The sequence below is a fragment of the Eupeodes corollae genome, chromosome 1 (genome assembly GCF_945859685.1).
Source record: "Eupeodes corollae chromosome 1, idEupCoro1.1, whole genome shotgun sequence".
Lineage (NCBI taxonomy): Eukaryota > Metazoa > Arthropoda > Insecta > Diptera > Syrphidae > Eupeodes > Eupeodes corollae.
Window position 1 is genome coordinate 110,892,227 of NC_079147.1, and position 27,619 is coordinate 110,919,845.

General features: G+C 34.6%; 1 protein-coding gene across 2 annotated transcripts in view; it reads right to left on the reverse strand.

The window, feature by feature from the left end:
* Positions 1-1,206: 1,206 nt before the first annotated feature.
* The window catches only part of LOC129942097 (neuroendocrine convertase 2), a 123,550-nt gene continuing 97,137 nt past the window's right edge, over positions 1,207-27,619 (reverse strand). Inside the window, exons 3-12 of one of the 2 annotated variants that reach the window (XM_056050895.1) lie at positions 22,035-22,305; positions 21,729-21,766; positions 7,639-7,715; positions 7,477-7,565; positions 7,222-7,397; positions 6,841-7,154; positions 6,522-6,755; positions 6,286-6,450; positions 6,074-6,194; positions 1,207-1,463 (exon numbers count right to left, since the gene is read on the reverse strand). In XM_056050895.1, coding sequence (XP_055906870.1) covers positions 1,302-1,463; positions 6,074-6,194; positions 6,286-6,450; positions 6,522-6,755; positions 6,841-7,154; positions 7,222-7,397; positions 7,477-7,565; positions 7,639-7,715; positions 21,729-21,766; positions 22,035-22,305 — 1,647 coding nt within the window. In that variant the 3' untranslated portion in view covers positions 1,207-1,301. The remainder of the gene's footprint in view (positions 1,464-6,073; positions 6,195-6,285; positions 6,451-6,521; positions 6,756-6,840; positions 7,155-7,221; positions 7,398-7,476; positions 7,566-7,638; positions 7,716-21,728; positions 21,767-22,034; positions 22,306-27,619) is intronic. The other variant, XM_056050896.1, reaches the window with a different exon arrangement.

Sequence of the window (27,619 nt, forward strand, 5' to 3'; positions counted from 1 at the left end):
CCTACTCCATCTGTTGAGTCATGTGGAGTGTTAAATTTAAAACTTTGGGCGATAAAATTAAGGTAGATATCTCACCAACATTTTCTGAGATCTAAATTGAATGAAATTTGTAAAAGAATGCATTCTGTTTTTAATAAAATCAAAGATTGCATTTATTTGTACAATTTGAAAGCATTCTTTGTGTTCATTGAATACATTAAAAATGAGTGAAATCAGAGATTGAGGAAAATTTATTTCAAACTGTTTTCACAGAAAGAAATGCAGAATTTCAAGTCAAGTCACAAAAGATTGCATTCGCTTACTATTATAATAGAGTTATGAAGAATGATCAACTTTTCAAGAATACATTTTACGTGCTGGCACTTCTGTTTCTGAATTTTCCAAATAATTTTTAAACGTATGATAATGAAATATTTCTGAACTGCCTGAAGTGTAGATTTCGTGTACAATAATATACCTGTCTGTAGTATGTAGGCTCATATTTTTTAAATAGATAAACCACTAGGTTAATGGTCAAGAGATAGTTTCATAACATAGGGTAATTTAGTAGAGAATCTTAATTTAATAGGTTAGTCTAAAATTAAGCATGAATTTTACCCTGGTAAGCCGAGGACCTCCTTATTATGACAATTTGTCTTTTAATTTCGAAAATACCTGTCCTTCTAGGGGACATACAATTACATTTTAGTAGACATTATCATTATTTTAGTCATTTCTTCCAATAATTTTGTGATACTTTTATTGGTATTGGGATTGGAGCCGTTTGTAACCCTTTGCTCCAATCGAATAACCGGCCTACACGAATAGATTTTGGCTCAGCGAACTTAAATCTTGTGTGACGATACATAAATATTTTCGGACCATTTAAGAAAAGCCTTCGATATCAAAACATTTCTAATGTGATGATGGGCCTCTTTCACAATTCCATACAACTTAAAGCGGTAACTAAAATAATATGAATTTATGTGAAACAATACATTTAAACTTATAATCAATTTCCATGACTATAAATTTTACATTTTTTGGAACTCACACCAACAAATTTAAAATTTCATAAACTATTCTTATAATATTTCAATGCTGCCCTGAGTATGTCTGAGTCTAATTTAATTCGGTTTTAAAAATAATATTAAATTTAAAATTAATCAATTTTTTTTCAAAAAAATTCATTCATACATTTTAAACAAAAATAAATAATCCAAATAATTTCTTAGGTTTCAACTTGTTGAAACTGCAGCCTGCCTGCATCGTTCTTTATTATTTTTATGGGACGTCTTATTGCACTAATTATTTTTGTTTTCTTAATGCATTTTCTTCTCTTCGTGAGCTTTTTTGACAATAGCCAGTTTTGAATGTGGAGAAGCCGGTGAAAGTGACCTATAAGGTGGTTCCTTTGTCCCGTGTAAAACTAGTGACCATTCTTTTATCCAACCAGTTCGAGGTTGTTGTGAATTGAAACGCGCCTTAAAGAAAAAGAAAAATTTATAAATAAATTATTATATACAAATAATATCAACAGAGTTATCCTCATTTTTTGATAAAAGGAAAGTATAGTGATAACTTTTTTTTCAAGCAACGGTGTTTTAAATATACATATATGTATTCAAATGGCTTAAAATTATAAAACAAAAAACCCAAGTCGTAGTAGTACCCGTGGCATGATGGTTTGTGCGTTGGACTGTCATGCAAGGGGTCTTGGGTTCAATCCCTGCCTGTGCCACCTTAATTTAAAAAAAAAAAAATAATTTTCGCGGGTACTGCCTCTTGCGAGGAATTGACAAATCCTTCAAGAGTAATTCTTGTCATGAAAAAGTGCTTTCTCAAACTAGCCGTTCGGATTCGGCATAAAATTGTAGGTCCCCTCCATTCCTGACAACATTACTCGCACACAGGAATGGTTGAGAGTTGTAAGTCACTAGGCCCTGGTTCTCAACGGACTGTTGCGCCACCCCATTTGATTTTGAACCCAAGTCGTAGAGAACTCAAAAAAGATTCATAGATTATAGATTTCTGTGATTTCCTCACAAACAAAAGACACAGTGTCAGCATTCGGAAAATAGGGAATGGTTAGATATGAGATGATGGAGTACATTGATTTTGAATTCCTGAACATTGAAATAACAGGGAAAGATAGAGCAAAATAGTCCACATTCGCGTAGTACGGCTAAAAAATAAATCTCTGTACTTCATAGTACGGCCGAAGTTGGGCTCAAGGGTAAACTGATGGACATTTCCAGAAGCGCGGGTATTACTGTTAAATTCTTTGAGGGAAGGAATGCAACTGGCTATTTCACATAATCCATTAAAATAACGGTAAAAGAGGGTGACACAAGACACTTTTCGTCGATGTTTAAGTGACGTAAACGAGTTGGTTTTCTACGTGAAAAATGGATTTCGGAAATGCCCAGGTATGTAGAGTTGTGGAATATGTGATTGTGTGTTATGTTTCCAATTGCGAAATTTTGTGAACCTTAGTGCAAAAAGGTTGAAAAGTACTTTAAATAAAAAGTCAAAATTAATATTAAAACTGTGTGTTATTTAAAAGTGGAGAATTCTGGAAAAGTGATGACAGTGATTTTATATAACCTTTTTAAGTGTTAGAATATAATAATATTTTAAATGATTCAAATAAATTCACAAGTAGATGTACATATATTTGTCAAGTTTTTATCTTTAACTTTTTAAAAAATGTATGTTGAAATCAATATTTTCTTCTAGAGGAGAGGAAATTTGCATTCCAGAGCACATTAAGTATACCAACGGTGAACTCTTTGTGCTTTCCCAGAATTTTGTTGGGCACAAAGCAAACCATCCAGCTTTTTTCGGAGGCAGAATGCTTTGTCTCCAACTCCTCAAATACGCCTGAGAAATCAATATCTCGCTTTATCCAGAAAGGATAGTTTCGAACTTCGAAATGGTCATCATAAGATCCGCCCAAACTTTTTTTCCAAATAGACCAACGGGTGTCTATTTCATTTTATGCCAAATAATATGGCGGAAACTCCAAAATTTGGACTTTCAAGTGAAATTTGGGCAAAATGAAAATTTCGCCATGGTAATAAGGATTATTAAAGTATTGGCTTTTGTGCCCCCAGGTCTTTCTTTCAACTCGAGGGTAACATATGTTTTAGATTGTTTAAAGTTTTTTTGGTTTCTCTTTTTCAGATACACTTTCTTCTGTTCAATTCGGAAGCTGCAGAGTTAAATGACTTTAGTTTTTTAAAATATTTAGATAATTATAAATTTTGTAAGCTTGTAAGAAGACTTTTCAAAAGCATATTGATATAAAGAAAACTTTCTTTCTCTCTTTCTTCTTACAATTTTGGAATAGTAAAGAATACCACACGTTCCAAAAAAACACGATTGCATGAAGTGTAGTCCAATTTAGATTATATATCACGGTAGTGTGCTTATAGAAAAGAACACGCTGTTGTGCAGCACCAAGCACCAAGAATTGACAAATCTCAACAACGTTCATTTTGTCCATTACCACGCCGTAAACCAAAAGCCAACAAAAGTAGAGTCCTATTTATCCTCTCCCGAACATGTTTTGAAGGAAAAATTTATCTGATAATTTTTAATATCTACAAAGACGAAAAATTATCAACAGAAATTATGGGCCAATTTGCAATGAGCCATAAATCGGAAATTACGGAACCTAAATTAGTTCCAAGAATTTCTAAAGATAAGGACTTCCCTTTAGAAACCGTACAGAAATGTACTTAATTCGAAGTACTAAAACGCAATTAAAACTGGAATCTACCCATACCGTAAGCTAAGCGTATGAATTTTAGCCAAGAAAAAGTTTAATCTCTTTCTTTTAGCAAATTACAGTGATACAGACCAGTGTGCTGTGTAACTAGAAAGGAAGGGGCTCCCACCACTGATCCTGACATCCTGACATGCCGCATGATATACCAGAAGGGCCTCCCGCTAACAACACAAGCCAGCTTGTAGCTGCCTCTGAGAGATGGGACGTGGTACTAGGCTGTGATACAAACTCACATCACACCCAATGGGGCAGTACCGACATCAACAATAGAGGTGAGTCTCTTTTTGAATTTATACCAGACCATAATATTTTAGTAGCAAACAGGGGTAACGAACCCACTTTTGTAACTAAAAATAGAAAAGAAGTGCTTGACGCTACCCTAACTAATAACTCAAACACAATTGTAATAGATCAATGGAATGTTCTTAAAGAACAAAAACCCTTCAGGAATTTCTGGAAAACAAACTGCAATGTATTCTGTAGGGAAGTAGGACAGGGGATTCAAAACCCGGACACACTTATGTCTCAAGAACCCTCCGACTTAGATATTGCGTCAGAAAAACTCAGAGTTGTTCTTAATCGCGATTTAGAAAAAAGTTGTCCTATCAATCATATGGGAAAAGGTAGGAAAAAGAAACACCCTAGTGGACCAATGAAATAGGCAACTTGAGAAAAGAAACTGGAAGACTTTTCAACTTCGCCAAAATAGCTAGGAAAGAAGCTGATTGTGAATATTATAAGACCAGTCAACGTATTTTTAAGGTCGAAACACAACGATCAAAATGTATCTCATGGATGGCCTTCCGCGATGAAATAGAAAGTACAATGTATCAGCAAGCCTCAGGAAAATTTTGACCAAGGATTCAGTCACTCTAGGATCTCTCAAAAAACCTACAGGCAGCTGGACTGAATCCGGTGGCGAAACGCTTGAGTTCCCTGTGATTACTCATTTTCCTGGCTGCGTAGCTGATATCCGCAGTCCAGAAACAGAGTCTCATACAAAAACCCTAGTACCATCAGATATTATAACGGAAGAAAGGATAAAATGGGCCATTCACTCCTTTTCCCCGTACAAATCCCCTGGTCTAGACGGAATCTTAACTATGATGCTTCAGAAGAGCATAAACCTTATCATTCTACACCTACCTAGCACTTTCGATAATAGCCTTAAATGGTGGTGGCGTAAGGTAAAGGTAGTTTTCATCCCTAAGGCTGGTAAACCTAGCCATACGGAGGCCAAAGACTATAGACACATTAGTCTAACATCGTTTATTTTGAAAACTTTTAAAAGGCTAATTGATATACACATCCGAAGCACCCTGAAACCGGACTGTATATCGGAATTTCAACATGCCTATATTAAAGGAAAAAGCGTTGAAAGCGTCATAAAAAAATCACTGAAAGACAAGGAATATACCATTGCAACGTTCTTAGATATTGAGGGAGAATTCAATAACGTGAAGAACGAAACAGTGAAGCAAGCCTTGGACGACCACAAAGTCGAAAAGGCAATAACACAGTGGATAATGTGTATGCTAAGAAAGAGAAAAATTAACTGTGAGCTAGTGGAAGAAATGGTGAGAGTAACCACATCCAAGGGCACTCCTCATGGTGGAGTTCTCTCACCGCTACTTTGGGTTCTTGTCATGAACAGCATACTCTCTAAATTGAAATCAAGTGGAGTAAGGATAATAGCCTACGCTGATGATCTTGCAATATTAGCGACCGTACCGTACCCACTATCAGTGAACAAACCGAATACGCCCTCTCGTTGGTAAAATGGACTAGGAACTGTGGGCTGACAGTCAATCCAGCTAAAACAGAACTGGTGCTATTTACTAACAGGCGCAAAATACGTGATTTTAAAATACCTTCAATTGAAGGATGCCTTCTCAAAATCTCGGATCACGCAAAGTATCTCGGTATGAGAATCAGTTCAAATGATCTATGCAGAGGATGCGGTGAAGAGGAGGTGCATGAATACACTCCGCACTTTCTGTGTCACTATCCCACACTCTCCCATCAAGAGAAGAAACTGCTTGCCAACTATTTTTTCGGGGATTTAAAAGAACTCTCTAGTACGCCAGGTGCGAACATTCTGAACTTCGTCAAAGCCTCTAAATGGCTTGACTAACTGAACACATAGGTTTTTCGTATTAGCTTGAGTAGCAATACTCACGGGTATTACAATGAATCTGTTTTGATCTAAGTGTGACGGTAAAGACATCAACTGTCAGCCCCTCAACCTAACCTAAGCTAAGCATAAGATACACTTTTTTGTAGAAAATTAATGGTTTTTACCTCAAGCTTCCACGTCCCATGAGGGTATTCACCCCAAGTGTGTGTTGTCATAAATGGCCATTTAGTAAATCCATCCCGATGATCGTCGTCGTTAGCTCGTCTCGATAAAATCATTGATCTGCTGAAATTAATTCAAGAAAACAAAAAAGGAAATTTAAAAATGCTTATAAAGTTTTTGAGTAACTTAGTGAATCATGAAAAATTCCTATCACCTTGTTCCCATGGGCGATGTCAAGAATAGTTCCAAATCACCTCGTCTTGAAGCATTTGCTGTTATGACTGCTTGCACGTGTTCCAAATAATTTACTTCAGTATCAGTTCCTTTGCATGCGTCTGTTTTTATTTCAAGATACAACGACTTTCCAGCTGCTATTTGACTTTTCAAATAAAAGTAAAAAACATTTACTAAGATTATTCTGAAATGTTTTAAAATTGTTTTTAAAATTACTGTGGCTCAGAAACAGCTCCAGCTTCACAATGATAACGAGGTGGTACAGTACGCCATTGCTTCGCCAAAGTCACCATTGCACCAGCGTCGAGAACTCCGAAACCAAAAAGATGGTTGAACTCGAGGCCGACGCCGTTCATTGTCCAATGGAAACGGTTCTTAGCATCGAAGAGCGAATTCCTTTTCGATGTTAACACAGTCAAGTGCTGAATATCACGCCATGTTAAGCTTGGGCTGGATCGTAGAAGAAGAGAAGAAGCAATAAGCATCATGAGAAGTCCAATGGTTTATTATGTCTTTGCAAAAATATGAATCTTACTTCGCCTCCAGAGCCAAGGCAAACACTCCGGCTGCCTCAGGTGCTGCGGCACTCGTTCCCGAATGTGTTGTTGTGCACTTTCCATACAGATCGGTGGTTGCAACTCCGGTATTTGGATCTTTAGCACCATTACTAAAAGTACTGGCTAACGTCGATGAACAACTCTCGTCGTAGTGAGCATTTTGACCGTCATTTATGGCGCTGTTAATCGAAATTGTCCACATTGAAGCAGCATAGCCGTCGCAATTACAATCGTCCTCTTCACCACCATCACCCGAAGCCCACACGTAAATATTTCCTAATCCATTTCGTCCCTGAAGCAAACAACAATTGAATAGTTTATACATTTTATATGGAATTGTTAAAAGTTAAAGTAAGTACCTCGTTAACACCCTGCACAATCGCCCTCATCGTTGCATTTCGTGGCCCATCAACCGTCTTACCATCGTCAGTGGGGCCCCATGACGCACTGTATATATGAATCTTGTGGGGCTCATGCCCCATGGAATTTGCCTCGATCAAATCCGTCATGTAAGGCTGGTCCAGCATTCGTATCCCTGGAGTGCGTTGGAGTGTGAATGTGATGAATGATATAACCATAATAATTCAATATGCCAGCAGTCATATTTTTCTTACCCGCAATTTTACTATCATAAGCAACTCCTACGCCACATATGCCATTGTCACGTGCAGCAGCAACTTCTCCTGCACATCGTGTTCCATGACTGAAAATGAATGAAGGATGAGCTTAGGATACGAAGTCTAACAATGATAAGGGATGTAGATATGAGGTTATACCTGTTGAACCAATCATCCGTGTATCGAGGATATGGAAATGGGTCGTTACTGCTGAAGTCATAACTGGCTTCAGCGTTCTGTAAGTATACATATAAAAGTTGTGTTTTGTGAGGGTTCATTTAATTATGTCTAAGCAAGTTGATGTTTTTAAAGTTCAGTGAAAGAAAATGAGGAACAAGAATAATTTCGAAGAAATTTTCATTATATGGATTGAGTTTATGCCTGTATATTATTGATTTGAGGCTAAGAAAGTGTAATGTTGGAATTGTTTATGAATAATTTTTACTTTTTTTTTTTAAACAAACACATTGTGCCACTGAACTGCCACATTGAATAAAAGTTGCAAAAGATGTGCTTTATTCTATAACTATTTGTTTCACAGGTTTTATAATACTGAAATAAAAATAATGCTCAACTTGATAACGAATACCAAAAAGGGCTGCTTGTCGTTTTAAATTTTAAAATAAAATTGAATACGGTTCGTTAAATAACAACGATGAAAACATCACTATTCAATAAAGTGGTTGGGGAGGCGTACGAAGCCCATGTTTAGCGACAAAATACAACATTGACTTTTTGAAGCATTATAAACATAAGGGGTATATCAAACGTTGCTGTTATAACTCACATCCCGAAACTCAATCGACAAGAAGGTACAAATTACTATAATCTAAGTAGATTCAAGATTAACCTTCTAAGCGGAGGTCTTGGGTTCGATCCCTGCCTGTGCCACCTAATTTTTTTTCACGGGCACTGCCTCTTGCGAGGAATTGACGAATTAGCAAGAGTAGTTCTTGTCATGAAAAGTGCTTTCTCAAATCAGCCGTTCGGAATCGGCTTATAAACTGTAGGTCACCTCCTTCCCTGCAACTACTCGCACACAGGAATGGTTGAGAGTTCTAAGTCACTAGACCCTGGTTCTCTACGGCTTAATTTATTTATTTTTAGAAGAAAAAATTTACGAAGTGGGATTTGTACCATTAAAAAAGCTCTACATAATAATGGTAATTGAAAACAAGAGTAATTATCAAAAACCAGTAATGATTGCTTTTTCCAGTATTGATTGCCTGCATAAAAAATTGAACGCAGTATTAAAATTAAAGGTTTTATTATTGCATATTATTACACCGACTTCTCATAAGGATAAAGAGAGAGCTTGAGAAGCGTGCGTTCGAAGATGCTGAGAGGTTCAAAATCAGAAATGCAGTTCGAACCGCATTCAATGCTGAGTATAGGAGGAACCACTTCTGCAGACTGTACAATGTTGACGACCAACCAAATTCCTCTTTAAGGCAGGATGATCCACTCAATACAGAAAAAAATTCTTTGGACAAGGTGATGCGCTGTAATGTGATTTCTTTAACATCGTTCTTAAGAAAATATTGCAGAGCTCCCACGTCAACCAGATTATAGGTTAATTAGGGCAAAACAAAGAACAAAGAAAGGTCAAAACGTCACCGTAGGCGTAACTTTTTTTATAATAAGCGCACACTCAAGGGGATAGTACTACCCTTATTATGTAGACACACTGTGATTACTAGGAAAGGGAAGTATATAAGTCTTGTAAATAACAGCCAGATCAGAGGGAGAGAAAAACTTATTGCCTTAGAAAACCCAAACATCTTGCGGCATTTTTGGCGTTCCAAAAAAGGTGGTTGGTGATACAGAGAATATCGAGATATTCAGTCTCCTCGATGCAAGTGCCATCTATGGATAATGGCAAAGGGGTATATCTTGTTTTAATGATACAAGACAGCATTGGGTTTTCGAAGCATTAAAGTCTACACGGTTTTTTATTCCCAATTGTAAAATGTTGTTTAGTTCGGAATTTAATGAGTTTATTATATTTTGTCGTTGCAGTTCCAAATCCGAAGAAGAGGGATGTGAATCTGAAAAAGAATGTGAAAAACTTAGAGTACTATCGTTAGCGAAACAATGTATTGGATTGGAAGTTGCACACAGAAGACATTAATCAGGAGATCAATAATAAAAATGAGAAAGACTGTTGGAGATAGAAGAGAGCATTGGGGAACACCAGCATTTATTTTGTGGTTTTCAGACTTGAATCCAATACAACTTTTATTGAACGATTCGAAAGGTAATTACTAATCCAATTAGGAACGGATTCAGGAAAACCGAAAGCACGTATTTGTGATAGGAAAGGCTAACGCCAAACCCTATCATATGCTTTTGAAATATCAAGTGCAATAATCTTAATTTCTCCAAAACGATGTGAAGATTTGCTCCACCGTTCTATTGCAACGAAAGTCGTCTTGTCAGTCATTAAGAAGCTTTCTATCTTCGATATAATTGAGCTGATAATTAATCAGCGTTTCCATGACCTGGGAAAGAAGAAACGTAAGTAAAATCGTTCGGTTACTAGACGTTGAGGAAGATTCGATATTTTTGGGAATAGGCTGCACAAATTCGGTTTTCCATCCACTCGGAACGCGACCTGAATAGTAGGACAGATGAAAAAGCTCACGCAGTGGTTTTGCCAGCGTTAAAGAACACCTCTTCAGAACAAAAGCGGGGATACCATCCAGACCAGCGGATTTATGAATATTGAGATCTTTTAGAACTATTGGCACAGTAAGAGTGTGAAAAAAGATTGGTTCCATAGAATTACTAACTCGCTCTGGTACAGGTGAAGTCATTACACTCACTGGCAGCGTTGCATTGGTGGAAAACTGCCTATAAAAAAGATATAACAAATAGAGCGTTGGAACCAAGAAGAGGAAGAATTCCTCATATATTTTACAAATGACCAAAAATTTGTACTGCCTTTGGGACATTGCAGTATTTTTTGCCGTAATTTTTGGTCATGGAAACATTTAGTCCGTCGAATATGGGCGTTGCAGCCCTTCCTGGCTTGCCTGAACTTATTCCGGTTTTCCTCAATTGAATTGGCTTTAAAACAACGGAAACTTACCTTCTTCACCCTAATAACCTCTTTGCAGCTCTCATCTGACCATGCGTCTGATGCTTTTAACCCTATTCAGGATAAAAGTTCTCATTCCTAGGAGAATCAAACTGGCGCTGGCGTCAACGTCACTATCGAGGAAGCATAGTGACCAGTTGAAGATCCTAAAATAATTATTGAGACCGTCCCAGTTATCTTTGAGGTAGTTAAGGACTTTGTCTACCTACTTTTCGCTTTGAACACAGAAAACAACACCAGCGCTGAGAACAAAGGAAGAATTACTCTTGCTAACTACTGTTTAGGCTAAGAAAGAAACATAGTATTCAAGCCCACTCTAAAGCAACCAAAGTGTCGCTATACAAGACAATAATCATCCCTGTCCTGCTACACAGTAGATAGAACCACCCTGAGTCATTTCGAGAGAAAAGTTCTTCGCGTGATCTACGATCCCGTATAAACAAAAGTTGAGTGGAGGAGAAGATGGAACGACGAGCGTCGAGCTCGAGACTTAGCCAGAATGATAATGGCTAAATCACAAACACGCTTCAGCCTCGGCTTCTCCTGACGTTTACGAGTTCAGCCATAGGAATTCAATGCATGCTATCACAATGGAGCTTCGACCTCACGTTTCTTTTGACAATCGTTAGGAAAAGAACATAATGTAACGTAATGTGACTCCAAACCGAAGCTCAAGTTCAATTATCTGAACATTTGCTTTGTCTGACAGCACAACAGCTGTAAAAAAATGTCAACAAACAAAATATTTGCTCTTTGGAGGAATGAAATAATAGAAGTGTCATTCAAAGCAACCTCGAAGCAGGCCCACCGTAACGCAGACGAATCCGAAGCTGCAGCGTGTTTGTGATTCAGCCATAAAAGTCCAAGGACTGCGATGGCTGAGTCACGTAGAGCACATGAAAACCAATGCTTCGGTTTAGAAACTCTTCGAATCCACGTCGTCAAATTTTTGTTTAAATAATTTTTAATCTAGTAGTAAGTTGTCGAAAAATATATAACCATCCTATATTACATGGTGTCCGTTTGTATTTGGGCCCCAGAGCATGCTTAAAATGTATTAATAAGCCTTTTTTATGCGCGCTTTGGCATGAATAAGTATTCAGAAAAAAATTATTTTTAATAATTGTTTACGTTTTAATAATTAAGAGCGCGCCGCACGTTGTGTCAATAGACCCAAAAGCAAATAGCCAAAAGTCAACGTTAAGGCGCTCTTTTCATTTTCAAAAGGTCAATCTTTGTTGTGTTCTACGGGCAGAGGAATCAAAATCAAGCCGGCCATAACGTGACAGTCACTAAGGAACGCCATATAGTATTAATAGACTTTTTCGTGTCTGAATTGAATTAAGAACCTTTGGTTCTAACAGGATAGCGCTATATACCATAAAGCCAACGAAATAAGGTAAAGAAATTTTTTAAAATGCCCCCAAAAGTGGGCTTGGCAAAAAAGCCATGCTGAAGACTTATATGAAGTTACCCTCATTTATATGAACTATGACAGTTAGAAGACGTGACGTCCATTTGCCCTAAATCATATTTTAAACTTACCTAATGATAATGATAAATGATTATCTTTATAATAAATCTAAATTCTTGATCATAATATTAAAAACCTTAAATTATATTATCAAATTCTTTAACTTTTTAGAATGATTTCTTATTAACGTTATGTTAAACCCTAGTGACAACTTAAAAATAAGGCACAAATGGATATCCTTATCGATTTTGAAATAAACAAATTTTTGATGACTTGATACACAAATGTATAAAAAAACTAGAAATACTATAATAAAATAATGTGTCATAGATATCAAACAAATTTAATAGAAATTAAATTTGGTGCCATGTCTTGAACTTTTTTCATGTGGCAAATAGTTTAAAATTGTAAATATATATGGAAGAAATGCAATATTTATATTAATTAAAAAAGATGATCGAATTTGAAATTTAATATTACTTTAATTATAAGATGAAGACGCTTACGATATATAATCGTAAGCGTCTTATTGCTACCATTCGTTCTTTATTTATGTATGGGGTGAGGATGTTCATATAAGCCCTTCTCAAACAAATCGACGCAACATTTATTTTAAAATGCTATTGCTGCATTTTCATAGCCACAATCTTTTTCACGAACTTTTCCAAAACAAACAACTAAAATGTACATGTGTAGTGTACTTATACTATCTAAATATATACGTATACGAAAATCCAATAATCTTACAAGTACCTACAAGTCAATAATATAGTTTTAGTTCTCATAGATCGAAACGGAAGTAACATACACATGATGCAATCCTTACTCGTAAGTTTTACTATAAAATATTTCATTTTAGTTGAGTCATCTAACTTTTACTTCTATATCTCTTTCCAAGGCAATTTGATACTCAACTTGTGAGATAAACATTAGACCGATTCCGAAAAACAAAAACTTAAAACGATTCCATGTAATCAACTTTTGGAGGCTAGTAAAATAATACTCCAATCAAAATTGCACATTGATATTTAGAGGTCGCTTTTCTATTTTCCATTCGACTTTTCTGCATTTTTTATTTATTTTTTGCAAAATTATAGTTGCTTTGAAAACCAAAGAAATATTTGTTTTTATTTTTGAATCAGTCTAATGTACATACTCAACACACGAGTATGAGCTATAGTTATGTGGAAAGTTTACAATATCAACGCACTTCCAAAGTTTTAGTTTTTACCCTTTGACATTTAAAATTCAGAACTTATTTACTCATAATGAACTTGTTATATTCTTTCACAAGTGCATCATATTATACTTTGAACAGCAAAGAACACGTAACTATTATATCAGAAAGGAATAAGAAAATTTCTAATCAAAAAAAGGTCAAAGTTTTTGAAGTTTTGGAATGCATAATGTGAAAAGCACCTTGAAAAACTTGTGGCCTAGTTGCAGATACGTTTTTGAGACTTTTCATATCATATAAATGAAACTTTATCCTTAATTCCTTTCGTCAAGGTATTCATAAGATAACTGCTCATAACATCGTTGTCATTGGGTCAGGAACTTGTTTTGTATGTGATAATAATACCGGTTAATAGTTAATAGACTGCTGAACTTATCAGTGGAAGATTAGAAAAATAGTGAAGGGGTTTCATATTTTAAGGAAAAAGTCCTTGCAATTTTTTAACAAATAAAATTTTGAAAATTCTACCCTCCATCTCTGAAACTGTTGATGTTTGACCATTTGAAAAGATCTGATCTTTTATTAATTATGACACCAACACAATAAATTTTTTCCAACTGTGTTAAGAAAGCTATATAAAATTCTAAAAATAATTATTCCTCACAGAGATCTAAAATTTCTGTCTCATTGCAAATTTATTCCAATGGTTATTTAATTAAAGTCCCTCCATCTCTCTACAGTCTGAGATTAATGCACTGCTTGATAAGAAAATTCACTGCCCATTGTGTGATTGAAAATCCAATTAAAAATGTTTGCTTCTGCCCCAATCTATACTCAGCACAGGTGTTAGAAATACCCCATATACACTCAGAGAAAAAAATAGTTCTGCCAAAAGTTTTATACTTTGTCTCAAGAAAATATGTAGGTTAAAATCTGCCCAACAACTTTTTATTTTAACTTAAGAGAGTAAAGTGTTATTTAAGTCTTGAAAACTTTTATTTTAAAACCAAAAATAAAGTTCTCAAAATTTAATAACTTTTATATTTAAAACAAGAACATTATTTTCAATACACAAAGAATAAACATTGTTGTGCCAAAAATTAACGTTATCGGTATCGTTACGTTTAAAAACGTACATTGTTGTCGTAAGAACCATTTCTTTCAGAATAGTCAAGAACTTCAATTCTTGCCCCAAGAACCTATAAAATTTTCTCAAAACCTCAAAATATTAAATACTCACCTAAAACCAAAATCATTTAGTCTAAAAACAAGCCCATAAGTAAGAAGAAATCCTATCCTTAAGCATTTGCTGCAATTGGTCTTGGAGGAATAATGTTAAACACAAATTTACGGTTAATATAAAAGGTATATGTATTATTTATTGTCAATATTGTTTTTTCAGTTTTTTCTTTAGTTACAACAACTTTAAAGGGCGTATCTTCCGTGACATTCATTCTTTTACTTGTGCCGGCTTCGCAAAGGATAGAAAAGTTTGCCTGACGGTTGTTTCTTTCCGCATCTTGGTACATAATAGGTACGTTCGTCTCCAGTGGGGATATATTTTTTGATCTCTTTTGCTGCATTTTCCATTGTTTTTGGACACATTCTTCTCCGGAGACTGTGCCTTTCAAGATAGTTTCTAAGTCAAACTCTGAACTTGAAATGGCAGTGATGCTATCTGGTTTAGTAAGGCTCGACAATAGAGTTCCAGATGAAATCCAACTCGAAACCATGGACAAAGTACGGTCGTTTGCACAACATGCCACTAATTAACACTAAAATGAAAATTTTCCATACAAGATAATTTGCTTAAAATGCTTCTTAGGCGAGAAATTTTCCAAAAAATGGATTATCTTTTGTTTTTTTTTTATTCTACAATTTTATACAATAGTCACTTGATTTGGTATACTTACATCGTTTTGTTCTCGCCATTTATTAAGATTATATCTAGACTTTATTTTCTCCGATAATAATTCCCTTTTGTTCAAAATTTCGTCGATTTCATGAAAATTCAACATTTTCAACAAATTCTCTGTAGAAATTCGACATTCGGCTAAAGCGTTTATTCAATCCGGGGACATATTCCACTCTTGAAACAACTCATACACTATAGTGTCCAAATTTATAAATTCAACTTCTTCACTTATATTTTCCATTATTTTAATAATAAGTTATTTTAAAATCACAACTAACTCACGAGTCACTACTGCACTTTATAAAAATCACATAGAAATGAAATGGCGACCAGAATAAAATAACAGTTAGATTTTGCAATTCTTAGGATATCAAGAACTAAATTGTTGTTGCGAAACAAAGCTCATTTGATTTAAAAACTTTGTTCTTAGCCTGGTGATGGCTTTGAGTTGTGTGTGTGGTATTTGCTTTTACACAAATAAAATTAACAGTTAGATTTTGCAGTTCAAGAATTACGTTTTTGTTGAGAAACACTAAACTTTTGAATCAAAAATTTCGTTCTTAATGGGATGGTATCGTTTTGTTCGTGTGTGTGTAAGTAAAGTTACACATGCAACTTAATTTTTGTTTTGGAAATCTAGATGGGGTTCAATATAAGAAAGAAAATATTGTGTGTTAGTGCACGACACACTAAAACTAGGTAGGCATAGTGAAAAGCATTAAACACCTTAAAAGATGGCGTTGTTATTTTAAGAATTAAATAATTGCTTCCAATTTTTATCCCCAAAAATAAATATTTTATTTTTATTCCAAAAAAAATTCCCTGTTGACGAAAGTTAAATGTTTCGATATGTTGATTCAACTACTATATTTTTGAAAAAGTTCTTGTTTTAAGAAAACGTTCTTGAGTTAAAAATTAAAATGTTAAAATTTTTCAAATGCGAGTTGTTAAGTCGCCAACAATGTTTTTTTCTCTGAGTGTACCTACTCCTACTATTCTATCCAATGATATTATAACACGCCGCACACAACATGTCGTTTAGAATAAAACTTTAGTTTAAGCTTAAAGGAAAAAGACAAATAATTTCATATACATACAAATGTATGCGTATTGTACGTACATAATTTATGTATGTGATTGAATTTAAAAACAATCGATTCCTGGATTGAGTTCAAATAGAGTCCATCTTCAAAAAACGGCTACAATATAAAAAAAAGTTAAAATTTAAATTGAACTGGATGTTAATTGGTTGCATAATTCTTTGTGTGAATTCAAATTGATTTTGGAAAAAAATTCAACTCAGGATTCGTTCTTAGAAATACCACTTAAATTATGAATCGAAGGATCACTGATTATGATTATTGTGATTTTCTCGTAACCATTCAATCGAGATCGTAATGGAATTTTACTGCATATGACTTGACAGATGTGCAATCCTAACCTATATTTCTTCATTTTATTGACGGAAGATTCAAAAAATTCAGTCCCTGGTAACGGAAATGATTTGAAAAATTCTTCATTTAATAGTAAATTATAAAAAAATATTACGGTTGAACTGCTTAACGGGAGGGATGTAGCTGCCTATTTCTCTAGATTATAAGCCGTAAAGCAACAGTAAAATAGGGTGTAGAATGAAACCTTACGGCGATGTTAAAGCGACGTAAAAAAACAAACGATGATATTATCACCAACCAATTCAAATTCTCTACGTTCAATACTATCTAAGACGCTTAAGCAAGTTGCAGGAACACTAGCCCAACGTTGAGGGCTACACTCAAGCTTTGAACGTATATACATAGGTCTTGTAGATATCAGCCAGATCAGAAGGTGAGACAAATTTCTTGCATCGTCTTAAGAAACTCGAACACCTTGCGGAATTTTTGGAGACATATCGTATGTGATCGTTCCACAAAAGGTGGTTAGTGACACATATACCGTGAATAGAAAGATTTACAGTATCATTGCTGAAAGTGCGGTATATCTCGCTTTAACGATACAAGACAGCATTGCGTTCTCGAAGCATTAAATTTCACTCGGTTTTTTATTCCCCAATGGACACTGCTGTTTAGGTCGGAATTTAATGAGCTTATCTTATTTTGTCGTTACAGTTCCAAATCCAAATAAGAGGGTTGTGAGTCTAAAAATCAATATATGAAGCTAAGAGTACTTTCGTCATCGAAACAATGTTTTGGATTAGAAGTTGCAAACAGGAGATCAGAGAAATAGAACGAAACCCTGTGGCACATCAGCATTAACTTTTTGGTATTCACAATTGTGAAAAAAGAATGGTCCCATAAAATCAATAATGCGCTCAAGTACAGGCGGAGCCATAACACTTACTGGCAGAGTTGAACTGCCTATCAAAGAGATTACCTTTTTCTTAATGCGGTGTACTGTCATGCGAGAGGTCTTGGGTCTTGAAACCGCCGCCAATGCTGACGATGGAAGGACCATTTCGGAAGATTGTATATAGGCGACAACGAACAGAATTCCGCTGTCAGGCAGGATAATCCATTCAAAATAGACTACGAAAGCCAACAATCCCGTCCTCCCGACTTAGACGAAGTAAAGATTGCCACATCTAAGCTGAAGTCTAATAAAGCCGCTGGAGCGGATGGCTTGAATGCCGAACTCTTTAAAGCAGTTGAAGATAAGTTGGTTAGGAGCATGCACCAACTTATCTGAAAGATATGGTCGGAAGCAAGCATGCCCGATGAATGGAACCTCAGTATCGTTTGCCCGATCCTGAAAAAAGGAGACCCTCTAATCTGCACCAACTATAGAGGAATCAGTCTACTTAACATCGCCTATAAATCTTCTCTTCTATAATGTGAACGTCATCATGAACGTGATCAGTGTGGTTTTAGATCAGGAAAATCCACAGTTGATCAAATATTCACATTACAGCAGATCCTGGAAAAAACCCAAGAACACCAAATCAACACCCACCATCTTTTCATCGATTTCAAGGCCGCATATGACAGCATCTACAGGGGCAAGCTGTATAGATCCATGTCTAGTTTTGGCATCCCTGCTTAACTCGTCCGTTTGTGCAGGATGACCATGGAGAATTCACGCTACTCTATAAAGGTTGGAAACAACTTAACAGAACCTTTCGATGTCAAAAAGGTTTTTAGACAAGGTGACAAGGCAGGTAGACAAGGCGCTGTCATGTGATTTTTTAACATCGTGCTTGAAAGAATAGTGCAGAGCTCACACGTCAAGACTAGAGGCGCTATCTTTGAAAACGTCTGTCCAATTACTTGCATATGCTGATGACATTGACATCGAAAGAACTGAGCGTCAATGAGGCTTTTGTTAGTATTGCGGCAGAGGCGGCAAAAATGGGTTCAACGGTTCATGAGAGTAAAACAAACTACATGCTGTCGTCAAGAAAGGACATACAACACCGACGTCTTGGTCAAAACATCACCATCGACAGACGTAACTTTGAGGTAGTCAAGGACTTCGTCTACCTAGGCTCCGCTGTAAACGTAGAAAACAACACCAGCGATAATATCAAACGCAGAATAACACTTGCTAATCTATGTTTCTTTGGGCTAAGAAAGCATTTGAGTAGCAAAGCCCTCTCTGATAGCGGCCAAAATGTCTCTAAATAAGACCCTCATCATCCCCGTCTTGGATAAGAAGATGGAACGATGCGATGTACGGACTGTACAGCTAAGTAGACCTAAAAAGAAGGATAAAAGTCCAATAACTAAGATGGCTGGATCTTACGGAGTTCATGAAAACCAATGCTTTGGCCCGTAAAAGCTTTGAATCTACGTCGACAGGGCAGCGCAGTAGAGGGAGACCGTGGATCAATTGGTGCGAACAAGTGGAAAGTGATCTCATCCAATTTTGAGTGCGCAATTGGAGTCACCTAGCTAGATAGTGAAGTTTGTGGGTGAGGCAATAGTTTACTCAGAACTGTAGCGCCACCTTAAGTAATCATAATTATTAATTGATTTAAGCTAGGAACTTCCCATCATTAAAAAACTTCTGAATATCGAAAACAATATTTTCTGTTAAATAAAAAAAGTTTGAAGGCAATATTTTTAATTTTTGAGAATTAATTGAGCCAAAAGACAATTTTTACCAAGCTATAGTACTGTTTCCATGTTAAGTTTTTATTTTTTGTAAGAAAACTGTCAATTCGTTTTTCTTAAAATATTCATGAATGCTAACAGCAATATTTTTTTAAAGATAAAAGTAGATTAAAGCCAATATCTCAACGCTTTTAAAAAGATATTTAAGTCGAAATTCAATTTTTACCAACTTTTATTAATTTTTTATTTAGGATTTTATTTTTTTTAAAAAGACTGGATTCGATTTTTTACAAAAATTTTCAGAATGTTGTAAACAATATTTCTTATAAGTTAAAATTAGTTGAAAGAAAATTTTTAAAAAGATATTCGTGTTGAAAGTTAATTTTTACAAATTTTTCTTTAATTTTCTTTTAAGTTTTTGTTTAAAAAAAAAACTATCAATTCAGTTTTTGCAAAATTTTACCGAATGTTGAAAAGAATATATCTTAGAAGATAAATAAGCTTAAAACCATAATATTAAGTTTTTAAAAAGATAATTGAGTCGAAATTAAATTTTTACCAAATGTGAATTTTTTTAGGTTTTTATTTCTTATAAAAAACTGTCAATTTCTCTAAAAATTTTACCAGATGTTAAAAAAGTTTTTTTCGTTGCACAAAATTGTTCTGGAGTTGAAATCATTTTAAATATATTCGTAAGATTTTCGAGGTGAACATTTTTTTCAGTTTTTTTTATTCATAAAAAAAAATGTTAATTGGATTTTTTTCAAAATATGTATTTGTCTGAGATCACGTTTATTATATAAAATTAAATTAAAGTCTCTAGCGTTTTTGGTTCATGGGATATTATTAAACTGGTGTGGTGAAAAAACCACCCACGCAATTTTCTTGAGAGCCCTTTGTGCATCTTTCTGCCTTATTATCTGTATAATTACATTTATTTGAAGTCGATATCTCTTCTGGATCTTGAGCTATGGACGACGAAAAAAACGTCGTGAACGTACGGACAGACATCCTTCTAAAAATCTTTTATTTCGACTCTATAGGGACCTTGAAACGTCGAGAAATGTCAATATTCTCAATTTGACAAAACGGACCAATTACAGTAACTTCCTATGGGAATTCAATAAAGTTTAACGGAATGCAAACATGTGTTTAAGTGTGTTGTATGTTAAACTCTACTCTACTAACACACCCATCCAGATTTAAGAAAGTTTTACCATGGTCTCATAAAGCCAATTTCTGTCGGCAGCAGGATTTCACTGGGATATTGCATAAGTTTTTCAAATCAATTTCTACTTTACCTCGTATGGCTTTTCAAGAAGGAAATGTTCTCTACAAAATTACCATTAATGGTTTTTTTTGGAATTTCTTAGCTAAATTTATTGCAAACAGCTTAACAGTTTTTATTCCCTTAAGGAATTCAAACAAATAAACTTTCTTAGTCCCTCATATTCTCAATAAAGATAAAGTTTAAATTCTACGAATCTATAAATCGATGAAGACACATACATATGTATGAATTTATGTACACATGTATGCATATAGAAACTAAGAATAATGACTATTTACAATGTCGAAAATTTGCAATTTAAGAAACTAATAATGTTAAGGTGAATTCCTGTTTCCTACTCTACATCATTTTAAAGTACAGCAAGAAGGGAAATAGGAAGCCTGCATGTCTGAAGTTGATTTTTAAAAATACAATAAACATTTCAAAGTTCCAAGAAGAATTTTCAAATAAAAACGAATACCAATTTCTTTCTCGTTCAACAAATAAGCATTCATTTAAATATATAATGTTCTAGGATGGGTGGAAGTTTGTAGACATATGTACATTTAGGAACCTATTGAACTTTTACTTAAAAATAATGACTTGGCATAATGCTTTATATTAGGTTGAGGACATGAGGATATGTTTGTACGTATTTTACACCTAAACAGCTTAAAAGAGACGTTAAAATGTAAATGATTAATCATGTTTTCTTTTGTATAACATTTCTTAATTGGAAAACATATGAAAAACTATTTTGGCCAAAAAAGAAAAACATAAATATGTGCACTTCCAGCTGATATTCCATCATCATGCATTAACTTTAACAACTAATATATATTCTTACCCCCCGTGGAAAGAAGGTTTAATTTTCCAAACTGTTTCATTGACTAATTATAAGGTACAGAGTAAAGTATGAGAAAACAATATCAAATTTCCAGAGATTGTCCTTGATGTGATTCGTGCGTGTTTTCACATAATTTCCTCAAATAACTTAACCTTATGGAAAATGGAAATAATTCAGTGTAAATGAGGAGAAATAAAGTTCAAATAACTTAATCCTTTGAAAACTTATTTGTTTAACCCTTGCGGAGATTCAGAGTACTTAAACTTTTACATTAACCCTTAATAAATTTTGAAAACTCGCACTAAACAAATTCTTTCTTTTTCTTCTTGGAACATCTCATTATCCTTGTTTCTCATTTTGATTTACATAAACTCAAGGCAGTATCGATTTATGACTTCTTAAAGGATTTATACTTACATAATTGTACTTCAAATCAGGATGCATATAGTCTACTCCTGCAAAGAGAATAAAAGAAAAAGAAAAGTTAAAATCTTTATTCGTGCAATCATTTTCTTTTGTGCGTGATGAGCATTTTTAATCAGGGATGGACAAGACATCCTGTTTCCAACAACGTTACACCACCACACAACGTCGTCGCTGGACGCATCGACGACAACGACGAAGACGAGTGCCGCCGTGCCTGCTAACTGTCGGCTTCTAATCAAACATCGTCGTCGTCGCGTTGCGCTGCGTTGTGTCGCGTCAGTCGTCATTCTATCTTACCATCATCCATAATGGCAGTGGTGACATTTTTGCCAGTTATTCCTTGGTCCCATGCTGCTTGAACATTCAGGTCAAGACGCACTTTGCCTCCATTCTGTCCGGTGTTCTTTAAATACCATTGAAAAGGAAAATACGGATCAGTGGGCTCCACTCCTTGTGTGCTGGGCACACCATTTATCGAAGAGAACGGTAGTCCATGTATAGCTGGTATGGCAGGACGTAATCCACGTTTCACTCGTATAAAGCCTGGCTGTTGTATGGCATTGTGAATCTGCAAAAGGATAAGGAAAAGAAAATACATATGTATAGAGAAAAACGTGTTCCAAGTTTCAAGGCAACAAATAGCTAAATTAGTTCAATACTCGTATAATAGAGATAGCATGCTGAGAGCAACAAGGAAAGGGAGTTATTTTCGGAAACTGTAGGTACCGCACAAGCAAGATTTCATTATCCTGCTGAAGCTGATGTTGTTGATGAAATTATGCGATGTTTTTAGAGAGGTTAGGTAGGTCCTTTTTTATTTTGCTGCTTTTGTTGTATTTTTATCCCAAAGTATCCAAAGAAATATTCATATGGGAATTTATAAGAATAAAATTAAGTTTTGGTATTTTTACACTTCGGATCACTTTATTAATGCTTAAAAGCTTGAGGTTTTTCTTAAAAGATACTTTAAGAATTTTATTTTTTTTAATTCACGATAATGATATACAGGATGGCAAAAGAATTAGAAATGCAAACGCTTGTGGTGAAGATGTACTATTTATCTTCCAAGGAAGGCATTGTTAGCCAGATTAATTGCTCAAAAGGTAGTAAATAATCTGGTTTACACCAGATTTTAAGCCTTGCAAACGGCAAGATAAAAGAGAGAAAAAGAAAAACCAACTCAATGAAAATATTATTTTATACAGTCCTTTTGTCCTCTGTCAAGCCTTTTCTTCTCAATTGAAGAGATTTTCCGCCAGTTATCTACGAAGGGCCTATTCCTTCCGGGTCAACTTATCAGCCCGTTAACTTCTGAAACCAAAACAAGAGTGACACGTAGGTTGATATTGAGGCTCAATAGTTCATTAAGACATTTTTGGATCAAATTCTTCAAGAGTAATTCTTGTCATGAAAAGTGCTTTCTCGAATTTGGCGTTCGGATTCGGATAAAAACTGTAGGTCAGTTACTAGGCCCTAGTTCTCAAACGGACTGTTGCGCCACCCAATTTATTTTAATAGCCACCTGGCTGTCAGTGCAGATAGACGTATTTCTACATTGCATTCTTCTCTGATTGCTAGTCATCCCGTTTGAAATACACTGGCACAATCAGGCAGCCGAAAATACTTAGTTACATTTAAGAACTCAGAGGAGATTCCCGACCCAACTACACATTCCATCTTTGACCCGTCAGTAAAGATAGTGGTAACGAAGACAGAAAAGGAGATACAGTTGTACAACGGCTGTGTATCTAGTAAACTGCTGATAGTGGATAGAGCCATATCCGTGATTTCGGTACTCATGGTGACGTACTTTCCCAAAAAACCATTAAATCATAAGCAAAACCTACCGCCTTATCTTATTCAGTCTAAGTTCTTTATAACAAATTGTGTTCTCAATGGTACACACTACCTTTGCAGGGCCACCTTAATAGACTTGAGATATGCATGGTGAGATTCTTCTAGCGGACATTCATCGAGAATGTCTCTGATATGGGTATCTAGGATGCGTTCCAGTCTTTTAAGCGCAAAAGAGGCCAAGCTTATTGGCCGAAACTTCTTCGCGTATTTTGGCCACGCCTACCCACTTTCGGGATAAAACTACTTCAACTTGTTTCCATGTCTCCAGTAAAGATTGAGATAAAGGCATCCCTTGAAGATGGTCTCCAGCCATATTACTGCCATGTCTTGCAGCAATACTAGTAGTATGCCATTCAAACCTGGAGTTTTAAAAGGAAAGAAAGTATTAAAAGCCCAGGAAATATTTGTCTTGTATTGTCATAATAAACGCAAGTTCTATATGAATATGCGTTTCGGGGTTCTATTTTCCGAAACACGGAAAATGTGTCGCCATCAGTACTTCTAAGGACTGAGCTGGAGAAGATGTTCACAATCCATCAGGTTTCTTCCGAGAAGATGGATTGCTATGTTCATTTGATAAGACTTAACTTTACTAAGTCTTGCAGAATCTTCTATGTCTTCAATTCATTTTAATACCATGTTACAAGTTTTGTTATGAGTTATGTTGTATTTGGAGTTAATTTTTAGTGCTGATCTCAACTCAAAACTTTAATTTCAACTTTTTGCTCAAATTTTAAATATTATTTTTACATTGTTAGTTATATTTCAAAAACTTGACATAATAAAATTTTTAAGATAACAGATTCCTGACAAGAACAAAACAGTTTTGCTTTTTTCTGTTGAAATCTGTTTTAGCATAAATGGTTAAGAGTTTCTTTGAGATTTTTGTAAGACAGGTGAAATATAACAACTTTTTAAGATTTTTTGAATGTTTTATGAACTAAAAATATAAACATTTCAACTGAATATTGAAGAAAGGGATTTTAGATTTGGAAAAAAAATCATAAATTTACATAGCCTCAAAAGTGTCTATGCCTATAAGTGTATTTCGAATTTTAAAAGGTAATATCTCAAAAATCTATTGTACAGCATTAATTTTGAAGTCAGATTTGAATTAAGGCCACTAGTTATATCCTCCCGTCCTTCCACTTAATTAAAATACGTGCACACGAATAGTGTGAAACATATTAAACTTGTCATAATTCAATTGATCTGGAGTGTGTGTTATAAGCAAAACCATATCATAGGTCTTAAGAGATGTTGCGTGAATATATCTATAGATTTTGATTACATTTTCGTACACATTATTATATTATTATATGAAAGTAGAATCAATTTTCATTATAATCATGTTACAACTCAATATGCTACTCGTATAGTATTCATTGTACACCCATACATATATTTTAGGAATCTTCAACTAACTTAATGTAATTTTTGTTCTCCATTGGAATGGCAATGGATAAAGTTGTGTACATTTTCAATGAAGAGCACTTTCATATAATGGAAAATAAAATTGAGGTCTATCTTTGCAATAAAACAAATGTTTGTTTTAATAAAATGCTTATTTTTTAAGTGTATTTTTAGCTTTCTACAGAATGAAACAATTTATAAAGTAATTATTTAGAGAATAACAAAAGAATAACAATAAAATATCAAATGTCAAATGTATTGGGTATATAAAATATTAAGCTTCTGTTTGCTGAAGAATTCATAAATTAACAAACAAATGTTATATCTTCCATACGACTGATAGGGCAAAGTTAAGGATTGAAGATGTTTTTTTTTGTAATTCTTATGAAGATGTGTTCCATATGAAAATCTATACTACGATTTTTCAAGGTTGAATGCTATTGTTGTAAATATTTTAAAATTTTTAAATAAAATTTGAATATTGACAAACAATAGACTCGTATAAATAGCAGCACAACAAAACTAAATATGCAACTTTTTAGAGGTTCGGTTAAAAAGAAATTAAATAACATTTTCTTTGCCATAATCAAACAATATATCTTAAATAAGTGGATGGGAATAGAACGAAAATTTGTAATTTTTAAAAAATCGATAGATGAAAGCTTGCGATCAAACGGCTTACTTATCGAAGGTGAAGTCACATTGTTCACAACTTGTAGGAGCCAAGATTTCACCGAGGATTTTTCGATTCTCAACTACTGCTAAAATGCCGTCAGCTTCTATGGTTTTTTTTTATTTTTTTTTTTTCAGGGTATTAAACTAAGTAACAAAGACGAAAATCTATATTGTCTATGTGAGACCATGAATCCTTATTTAAAGTATTTCTTTAAAGTGTCAAAGCCAAAACAGACCACACTATAAAACCTAATTATATTCCCCCATGAGAAATGAGTTAAAAAAATACTAAGTATTCTATAAACTAAGGTTTCTATAAATCAAGGTTTTTTTATAGCATCACATTTTCAACGGGTTGGGTTCGAAATACTGTATGTATCAAAATATTGTATTTAAAATATTGTATCTCAAAATACTGTATTTAAAATACTGTATCTCAAAATACAGTATTTCAAAATACTGTATGTACAAAATTCTGTATTTTAAAAAGCTGTTAATAAGGCTAAGATTTTTATTTGTTGCCCTTATTTACAGCATTTTGAATTACAGAATTTTGAAAACAGAATACTTTTTTAAGAAAACATAATTTTTCATAATAACATAATGTTCTTATATACTCACATTTTTACATGAATTGTTTCAATCGCAATCAACAATTTCAAAACTTCCAGACTTACAAAGTATGATGAGATTCAGTATTTTGACAATACATCATTTTGAGACACAGTATTTTAAATGTACAGTATTTTGAAATACAGAATATTAACCATACAGTATTATGACCATATAGTATCGTACAGTATCATACAGAATTTTGGCCATACAGTATTTTAAAATACAGCATTTTGACCCGCTCCCATTTTCAACATCTTTTCATGGCCTTTATTCAAATTCGACATCAAAATGAAAATATCACGTTAGGTTTTTGGGATATTAATTTTTAAAATTAGAAAAGAAAACATGTACATAAGGCTTTTTGAACCGAAGGAGCTCTGCTTCGCCTTGTACCATGACGTACCGATTGTACAGGAGTCGCATATCCACGGTTCGTCGTCTGAAGTGGTAGATTAGCGGAACTCTCAATCTATCCTGTATCAGGCCGCATCTATCTAAAAAGAGGAATGCCTCTGGTGGAATGAAGCCGCTCAAGCGTGCGCTTTCAAAATACTCGTCATTCGGATAGAACGCCCTGAAAATTAAATTGTTGGTCCAAGACATAGCTCTTGCAATGTGACCTCGAACGATTTTTTATCACGAAACCGTCAATTCTGTTGATTCGACCCTCGTTGGAAAGGACTTCGATTTAAGCCGGCGCAGCGTCGTAAACACTGCCGCTCGAACACCCGAAACTTATCTATCTGAAACAGTCCAACGTACTACCCATCATGCCACGGGTACTACATCATTCTCGATATACACAGACAATATACATGAGTAGCTGGCAGCAAGAGCAGTTTTAGCAGCAAGAAATGTGGATGTCAACGAATTAAATCTAAAGATGCAACATTTGTTACCAGGAAACTTGGGTCATACAAATCTTTTGTTACAGTTTGTGATGATACCGAAGCTATGAATTATCGAACTGAGTTTCAGCACTTATTGGATTTGCCAGGCAAGCCCCTGCATTATTTACAACGGAAGGTTGTACCTCCGGTAATTTAGCTTCGTAATTTTAACTCACCACTGTTGTGGAAATGCACGCGATTAGTCATTAAAAAATTGATGATAAATTTTATCGAAGCTATAATTCTGAATGGAAAATTATGAGGTGAAAATATATTATTACAGCGAATCCCGAAAATATTGTTATTGTACACTCTGTTGCATTAAGAGATTAATATTGTTTTTTTTTGTATTTTCATAATTAGCGATATATTCATAATTTTAAAGAATTAATTTAAAAACAAAAATTATTTGGTGATTTGTTATTTTAACAT